At 41.6% G+C, this 8,703-nt stretch overlaps 2 protein-coding genes across 3 annotated transcripts; one reads left to right on the top strand and one right to left on the bottom strand.

Annotated features, from left to right (window-relative positions):
* Nucleotides 1-1,673: 1,673 nt before the first annotated feature.
* hmgn1a (high mobility group nucleosome binding domain 1a) lies at nucleotides 1,674-4,956 on the bottom strand. 2 transcript variants are annotated; one of them, XM_070829838.1, is made up of 6 exons: nucleotides 4,793-4,956; nucleotides 3,633-3,662; nucleotides 3,061-3,090; nucleotides 2,905-2,946; nucleotides 2,654-2,779; nucleotides 1,674-2,555 (listed from the first exon to the last, which is right to left on the bottom strand). In XM_070829838.1, the coding sequence occupies exons 1-6, from the start codon at nucleotides 4,805-4,807 to the stop codon at nucleotides 2,484-2,486; spliced, it is 315 nt and encodes a 104-aa protein (XP_070685939.1). In that variant the 5' UTR covers nucleotides 4,808-4,956; the 3' UTR covers nucleotides 1,674-2,483. The 2 variants fall into 2 exon arrangements, with proteins under 2 accessions (XP_070685939.1, XP_070685940.1); XM_070829839.1 differs by having other exon boundaries at nucleotides 2,654-2,776.
* A 590-nt stretch (nucleotides 4,957-5,546) lies between these two features.
* Nucleotides 5,547-7,987, top strand: get1 (guided entry of tail-anchored proteins factor 1). Its single transcript, XM_070828837.1, has 5 exons — nucleotides 5,547-5,656; nucleotides 6,125-6,290; nucleotides 7,207-7,274; nucleotides 7,409-7,523; nucleotides 7,653-7,987. Exons 1-5 carry the CDS (start codon nucleotides 5,567-5,569, stop codon nucleotides 7,724-7,726), a joined length of 513 nt encoding a protein of 170 aa, XP_070684938.1. The 5' UTR covers nucleotides 5,547-5,566; the 3' UTR covers nucleotides 7,727-7,987.
* The last annotated feature ends 716 nt before the right edge of the window (nucleotides 7,988-8,703 follow it).

Raw genomic sequence — 8,703 nt, 5'->3', positions numbered from 1 at the left:
TCCTGCACAATGACTGCTTTTACTTTTGGTACTTTTATTCAAGTGATGTTGCAGGACTTTTACTTGTAACAGCGCAGCCTGTGTACACTTGTGATATTGTTTCTTTTACATAAATAAGTGATACTTATTAGGGATACTTTTTCCACCACTGGATGTCCACCAGTTTACTGTCCGGGGACCCCAAAGGCTTTTTGGTAGTTTAATTAAACATTTGTACACTTGTTATTTTGTGGTCCATTCTTGTAGAGGGGTACTGTGTCAATATCCAGCTCTGATTATTTTTTATTTTATTTTATATACACAGAGTTAGTTCCTACATTAAGTGACTGTTTCATCAAATTACCTCGTACTGACATATAGAAAACCTTGGGCCAAGTGGCATTCCAGTACTGGCTTGTGTGCAAAGTATAATGAAGCTGTCATCTGCTGTACAGTGTGCTGAGCTGTGTGCACTGAGACAACAGCAGCATAACGCTGAAAAGTCAATGAAAGCTCTGGAAAAAGCTCCTAAAACTCATCAACTCATATGCTGGTGCATCACCTGAAGCTCCAGCTTCACTATGTTTGTGGTAATATGGGAAGATGCTCTATGGCATAGTGTCAACTTACTTTAGGGCTTGAAGGTGGACTCTGCTTTATTACCTGTGTCAATGTCTAAGTCTTTTGCAAGACCTTTGTTATTTCATCGAATATAATTCATATTCCTAGATTAATGTTAAATGTGTAGAGAGTGGGGGGCTGATGAGGGCAAACCAGCTCATCTATGAATGGGGCCTGTGAGGGAATGTTATTGATGCTATACAAGGCTTTCTGTGTCAACATTTTCCCAGGCATAACAACAATATTGCAGTGCTTTCTAATACCTCCCCCTCATTTTTTTTATATTCCCCCCAATGTATATTATATTGTTTCAATATTTATACTTCCTGTCTTAACTGTACATATTTCTGTACCTCCTCCTGTCTGCTGTGACATTGTAAATTTCCCCATCGTGGGACTAATAAAGGAAAATCGTCTTAAAAAGTTTTTCCAAAATACAATATTTTGTATATCGTCTGCTAGAACTTCAACTGACAATATGTATTCACCTCCTTAATTTGGAGGTTCTAGAGAGCAGCCATTATTGTGAATTATGCTAATATTTTAACTCAGAAACTCCTTCTTTCCCTCCGCCATCAGGCTCCTTAACAGCCAATAGGAGTCACAACTACCTCTAGTCTGCACATTGACTGTACTTTATGTTAAGTTGCACATTTTGTAAATATATTTATATGTTAAGCAATAGCAGTTTATTTAGCAATAGTAGTTTATATTTATATGTTTTTATATTTTATTCTATCCTCTTCTTTTTTACTCTTTGGCATTCAGTGTGGATGGCAAAGTAAGATTTTCATTGTACAGGGAAACCCGTTTCTGTACACTTGACAATAAACGCTTTGAATCTTTGAATTTATCTACCAGTAAAACTCTAATTTTATGAATATACCACAAGATGTATGTGGTCTGATTTGTTACAGATTGAGTATGTCCCAAAGACCTTTTCTTTCATCCATCAACCTAATACGCCATATATTAATAAGTTAACTGGAACTGTTATGTTACACAAGTGCTTTTAACTGAACCACTGTATGTAGGATGGAACACTACACAACTAAAGAGAAATAATTCAACACTTAAGAGAAATTCCCACTTTAATTGGCATTTTATGCCATTCATAACAAAGTAAACATTTTTCTTATTTTATCTTTTTTTTTAAAAAAAAGGAGGAAACTGTACATTGGTAGAGAAATCCCAAAACCATGATGGATGTCTGCACAGATCTGTGCAGATCCACTTTAACTGAAGTCAGCATGTATCCTGAAAAGGATACATGCTGACACGTATGATTAACTCATTAATGCATTTTTTTTAACACAGCTGAGGGATCAATTTAACCGACCTCAAATGTACCATTCAACCCAACCAATTCCAGTACTACTGAACATGATTAAAGTTGATGTTGTGAATGAGACTTACTTCGCATAGAACAAAACTCTCAAACGTTCAATCATCCTGTTCCCTATCAAACACACAGTATTACGATGTATTAAATTCAAAAACAGTACAGGTTACAAAATGCCTCAAGACTCCTCGGGAATGTCTCAGGTAAACTCTCCCGTAGTTGAACATTAAATTCCTGATATAGGCATGACTCCATGTCATGCAGAAAACTACAACCTAAAAGGCAAAATAAGAAGCCAGAAAGACAAAAAAACAAAACAAGTACACTTGGAGAAAAACAAAACAAACACCCCAACCCAATGACAGAAACGTTCCCTTCACAGAAGCCTTGAAATTGAATGAAATTGTAGTATTTTTAAAATGCATTTCTGCACTCCTAAAAACATTGCCATCTTGTGAAATTTGTAGATAAAAATAATCTCTGCATTGTACAAGAAAGGAGGTACGGGGAGCATTGGCAAGTGAGTTCCAGGTTGTCACCGCTACTCTGCTTCTTTTTCCTCCTCTTCGGTTTCGTCCTTCTTCTCAGCTGCCTCATCGGCTGCTGCAGCCGGCTGCAGGATGGAGAAAACATGTTTTATCAGTTCAGTTCTCCTTTAACATTGCTACAGCCGCAAACAAAGTGCTAATCTGTGAGGCACACTAGGAATACCTCTTCAGCTTTGGCCTCTCCATTTTCTGCAGGAGCCTCTTCTTTCTCAGCCTGAGGTTCTTCTTTCGCCTCCTCTGGCTTGGCCTTTGGAGTCTCCTTCACCTTTTTCTTCTTGGGTGGTGCCTGCTATGTCAAAAACAAACCAAGTGGCATGAGGTGCACTGGCAGATGCACGTAACATGGAATAAAATGGTTCATATTAAATTAATACAGTGTGGGTAAGGATGCACTGGTGAGATTTCTCCCTTTACCTTTGTCTTTTCTGTCTGTGGTTTTAGCTCTGCTGCCTCTTTCTGTAACACACACACAAAACACAATTATGTGCCATATTACACCAACAATAAATGCATAATAATTGTGGAATATACTCAGATTTTATGTTTTTTCTTTGCTTTTTTAGAACTTACTTCACTTATCCTTGCAGACTTCCTCCTTGGCTGAAAACACAAAATATTCAGTCAGTCATAGAAAAACATAATACAGAATCACAAGGTGGTGGTGGTGGTGGTGGTGGTGGGGGGGTGTACTGACTTAACATGTATATTGAAAGTCCAGTTACAGACTGACAAAATATGCAAAATTGCAACTTGCTGCAAACTAACTTGAAGAAACCAAACTGAAATCCCTTCCTCTGCAGCTCATTCGTGGTTCGGTATTTATTCACTCAACAAGGAAATCGATAGTTAATAGTAAATATAGATTTCAGATGAGATTTTACTCTAGAGGATGTGCAGCTCCTCAAACCCAAAAGATGGGCACTGTGTGGATGCTAACATCCTACATTTAGACAACATTGTCCTTCAAAATCCTCCGTTCCTCACTGTCAGGCTGCACTCTGGGGAGCTCTAAACTATGTAAAAGGCCACCCCGCATCAACGCAGGCCTTCTCTTTGTCTTGGCAGAAAGTAGAACAAAATGTTCATTCGGGTGTCAGATGGGGTGTCGAGATCAGTTTGGGTGTCAAGACTCGAATACCAACCACATCACTTGCGTCCGCATCCCCGGTAGACTGTGGGAGAAGGAGAGGGAGAAATAAATGAATAAGCCAGAAACAACAACCATTCATGAGTGAGCTAAGGTGGGTGTGTAACGCAAAAGGGGGGATGGGCACCTCTCCCTCCCCTTAAGTCACAAAGAAATTATGCAACCTTAAAGTGGGGAGGGGAGTCCAACACGTTTCTGCACTGACTTAAAAAAAACAAGGTTTAACCCGTTCTGGTTTATTCCCGCCAGATAACGTAGCACATCGTTCACGAGACGGACATTTTTTTTTTTTTTTTTTAAAGTAAGCATGGTGCTGTAGCTACTTGAACAAGAGGGAAGTGAGGTCGCTCCACCTCCACATGCGCCTCCAAACAACAGCCCAGTCAGTCAATCTGCTTTGGTATCTAAATCTCAGACTTGTTTAGTAAAACTTCCCCGACGCGGTTAAAGTGGCTGCAGCTAAATCGACCAGATGTGTCGCTGTCTTTTCGAGGATCGACCAGCTGCCATGACGCTCCTGGAGAAAAGACTACACACCTCAAGGGTGACGCTCTCCAGCTATATAAAGTACGCACAGACAGAGGTCAAAATCTCAACAGTCACGGCTGCTAATTCGCAAACAAATGCTTGACACATCCTGATAGCAAACTGCCGCGTAAACACTAACACGTCCGACCCACGATAAGTTTATCCAGAGGCAATTACGCAAGAAATTTCCTTGAAATGGCAACCTGTTCTTCGACGGTGGTTACACCTCTTTGTTTAATTTCAGCACACGGTGAAGACAGGTTATTGTTAAACCACAGCTAGACGTACATTTTAGCGGCGAAACCGCCAAAGCAGCCGCATTAGACGAGACCAAACTTGTTCGATGAAAAAAAGACAGAGAGGTATGTTTCACTGTCCTAAGTAAAAAGGCGCCACTTCCCTGTAGCAACAGGGTGGACACGACAGACCTGAGCACAGCAAAGGTGGACTTCATGCACACACACGGACGCGCTATGGCGACTATTTACAACGTTACATTACAGCTCATGCAATGTGCAAAGATACATTATGGCGAAATGGAAGCACAGCCCGTATTTATTTTTTAGCTATTGTGACTAATTACACCGTAAGCACTATATTCCACATAACGTACACATTTTAACTTACTTTTCTCCTTCCCATGGTAGCTCGGGTTGTGCGGTAGAGACACAAAAAAAGAATAACACGGCCTTTTGTAGTAAAGGGAACTAAATGAGCCTGTCCTACACCTCCACAGCAGTCTGTAACTCAACGTAAACGTCCGACCAGTACTAGAACTAGCTCGAACCGGATTGGATCTCCCTCTCTGTACATTTCATCCCTCGTCCTACCAACCCACCGGGAGGAGCGATCCCCCGCCCCTCGCCTCCGCTGATTGGCTTTCAGGTCCAGGCAACATATTTTTGAACCATAACATCTTACCTGTGTGGGCAGGACTGTATGCCAATCAGTGCAGCCAGCCAACTCTCACTTTTTAATCACAGGCTGGTTTTGTCCCAGGGTTTGTGGAAGACTGGGAAAACGCATGGCAACCATCTAAATCTCGCAATAAACAAGAACATATGGCGTTTGCATAAACATTTCGTGTGTTAAAACGTCCTGTTACCCCACTGTTTGGTCGGTATGTCTTTGTTGTTAAAGTTCCCTCTCGTACTGACATTATTAAAGCCTCTGAGATATTCCTCCAAGTCGCAGACGTCCTGGCAATCATACACTTAAAATCTTATACGACAACCATTCTGTAAACATGTTGGACTAAATGCGTTTATTGGTGTTGTGTTTTCCAAACAGAGCCTTTGTGTGTCTTTAGCTACCACCAGTACAACCCAATGGCCTTATTATTGTCTAAGTGTGCTGTTGTGCTCCACATCTGCAGCAAGGACCGGGGGAGGAGGAACAAACATGGCGGCTGGCTATGCCTGGTTCCTTGTGCTGGGGTCGGTTTTTCTGTGCAATCTCATGAAAACACTCCTGCCGACCATATCCTCGTTTGTAAGTAGGGGCTATTGCGTGAATATACGGAGTGATGGCGAAATGTTTTTGAGTGTTCGTTTATTTCCCGACCTTTGTTGACTAGCTTAGCCTACCGTAAAGCTAACAGATAATGCTACACGGACAGCTAACGCTAGCTTGAAACAACGTAGCTGCCAGAGGGTGGGGTTTTCTAGAGATCCTGGTATAGATACTACACACAAGGGGAAACATTTTACTGCTGCACCATTGTTCAAATGTAAGGAGCCGACTGTACTGTCAGGCGATTGTGTAACTGTGTTTATGACTTACTGCTATTAATACCTTCCCCAACTGAAAAATCTCAAGGCAAAATAAGCTCACAGGCCATAATCACCCTTTACTGTCTACTTAGCAACTATGTGTCCGATCACCTGCCTCCATAAACAACAGCTCTCATTACAATTATACATTATTTTCGAAATAATGGTCTTTCCCCCTCCTTTCAAGCTCTCAAAGATGGTGCAGAAAGATGCTGAGCAGGAGAGTGAGATGAGGGCTGAAATCCAGGAGATGAAGAAGGAGCAGTCCTCTATCAGCATGATGGATGAGTTTGCTAGATATGCCAGACTGGAGCGCAAAATCAACAAGATGACAGACAAGCTGAAAACACACGGTGAGATCAGAAACATGCAGAGGCAACATACAGCAACTCTATTAATTATGACCTTTAAATACCACACAACATTTTTTTGACTGTCCCAACAAAACTTGAACACACGGGCTGTTGTTCTATACCGGTATTCTTTATTTTTTTAGTTAACCCTCTTGTACGTTCACGACTTATTCTCAGTCACTTTCATTGTAGAAGGCACATATTGTGTCTTCAACACCTGTGCGAGTCCGCTGCAGCAGATTCACACATGTAAAACCACCAACCGCAGGAAGTGGCAGGAGGTTTTGGATAACACACTGAGCGTTGAGTGGGAACAGCTGCTGCCTGTTGCTGTCCTTCACCCTCAGGATTATCTTGTGCACAGACAGGAAGTGGTGTGTGACACACATGTACGGCGGAGCGAGCAAAGTCTGTTTCAGATTGTTTCCGTGGTGAAGTTTTAAATCTCCCATAACCAAGCTATTCAGTCCATTTTGTTCTCCAGACTTCAAGAAACACCAACCGACTTACTTAGGACTGACTCAGCCTCTGCCGTTGGGTTCATTAAGGGGAACTTTCCCCTGTTTGAGTTGAAGTATTTTTATGAAATGTCCCAAATGAAGAAAAGTGTGTAATGCAGTATACCAGTATTTCTTATACATTATGAGTTTTTTTGTTGTTGCACCGTCTGTCTTGGCCTTCCATTGCAGTGATTCCTGCCATGTTACTGTATGGCTGTGTGACACAAATGAATTGGGAATGTACAAAAATAGCTACTCAGCCTGGTTTATGGACCTCTGGATCGCTGCCCGCATCTCTGACTTTTTTCACTGATTCAGATAATTAAGCCACTGGGGGTAGTATTAAAGAAGGCTGCATCACTGCAAAAAATCTGTGTATCGAGTCTTAACCGTCATGCATTTCCTCGCTTTTGCAGTGAAGTCGAGAACAGCACAACAAGCCAAAATGAAATGGGTTGTGAACATTGTCTTCTATATACTGCAGGTGGGTGGAAAGTTTAGGTAGAATCACAAATACATGTAGTTTTAGACTGTAATGCAGACTGTAACTGTAAGTTGATATTGCTAAATACCCATTACCTATTATATACCTACATATTTCTTTATTTTATTCGTCAGGCTGCTGTGATGATATCCTTGATATGGAAGTATTACTCTGATCCAGTGACAGTGGTCCCCAGCAGATGGATTGCCCCTGTGGAGCGCCTCGTGGCCTTCCCCACAGGAGTGGCGGGTAATCAATTTGTTTTTCATATTTGATAGAATGCAATTTACCATAACAACTTATTCATACCAATATGATACAAATACCTACATAGTTGCTGTGTACTCTGTCACTGACGGAGCTGTTCTTTCCTTTCAGGTGGAGTGGGGATCACATGCTGGTTGGTGGTTTGCAACAAAGTAGTTACACTGGGTCTCCATGCCGTCAGTTAGAGACTCCAGCTGAGTTCAGTACGCCGGTTTTCTAACTTATTCCTCAACACTTTGCGGGTGAAAGCCGCAGTTCCACAGATCTGTTATTTTTTTGACAGCCGACAAAAATGCAGTGCATTTTTGTGTCGGCCGTTCCATATCGCAACACTGCGTTTCGTTGATGTTAAATTTTGTTGCTTGTGTTTTGATGATTTTGTTGTAAGTTAATTGTGATGATGATTTGACTGTACGTTATTTCTTAAGGATGTGTTAAGGAAGTGTTGAAATGCTTTTTAAAGAAAAAATAAAAGAAAAGCCTTTATTTTTTGTGATTTTATACATTTCAAATTCACCAGCAAGAACAAGTCTGGTAGTTTTCTCGTAAACAGATCACAGCGGATTGTGTGTTGCTCCTCAGTCAAAAAGTCATTTATTCAGAGAGATACGTCAATACATTCATAATCCTCCATCCACCTTTTCTCTGAGTGTGGCAGCTGGTGGTGTGTTTAGGTGTCTTCTATCCAGTCACTAAATCAGTGAGTTTACTTGGACCGAAGGGCTCCCCACCAGCTTGCTCTTTCTCTTTACTCACGCAGTGGGCTGCTTACTCCACCTCTCTTAGATTTCCCAGCTTGGAGACAAAGTCCCTGAATCCCACTGCTGAGAGTCTCCTCCCTTATTGGGCTCTTGGTGCTTTCACTGGGATTCAGGTCCACGCTGCTGTTGGCCGGTCTTCCGCTGTGCAGGTTCTCAATAGATTGCGTGAAGGTGTAGTTGCGTCTGATTTTAGGAAGCTTGTATTCTTTTGTCTTTGGTTTCATCGTTATCTGAGACTTTTCTAAAATGTAGGACACCTCGCTTTCATGTTCCTCTGTTTTCTGCTCTTCCTCTGAAACCCACAGGGCCTCTGTTGCCTCCTGTGTTACGGGATAGTCTCTCTCAGTTTGATGTTATAGGCTCTCGTCTGAGCAACTACTCTGCTCACTGGTGTCTGAAAA

The sequence above is a fragment of the Pempheris klunzingeri genome, chromosome 4 (genome assembly GCF_042242105.1).
Source record: "Pempheris klunzingeri isolate RE-2024b chromosome 4, fPemKlu1.hap1, whole genome shotgun sequence".
Taxonomy (NCBI): Eukaryota; Metazoa; Chordata; class Actinopteri; order Acropomatiformes; family Pempheridae; genus Pempheris; species Pempheris klunzingeri.
This window is presented reverse-complemented; position numbering and strand designations above follow the sequence as displayed.

Bases quoted from the DNA above. Each gene is read 5' to 3' on its own strand.
- hmgn1a (XM_070829838.1), bottom strand. The intron at 3,091-3,632 runs GTTGGTATTCGA...TTGTGTTTTCAG, and splicing joins ATGCGGACGCAAGTGATGTG to CCAAGGAGGAAGTCTGCAAG. The intron at 2,556-2,653 runs GTATTCCTAGTG...TCCATCCTGCAG, and splicing joins GAGAGGCCAAAGCTGAAGAG to CCGGCTGCAGCAGCCGATGA.
- get1 (XM_070828837.1), top strand. From the start codon at position 5,567: ATGGCGGCTGGCTATGCCTGGTTCCTTGTGCTGGGGTCGGTTTTTCTG. The intron at 5,657-6,124 runs GTAAGTAGGGGC...CCTCCTTTCAAG, and splicing joins TGCCGACCATATCCTCGTTT to CTCTCAAAGATGGTGCAGAA. The intron at 6,291-7,206 runs GTGAGATCAGAA...TCGCTTTTGCAG, and splicing joins AGACAAGCTGAAAACACACG to TGAAGTCGAGAACAGCACAA.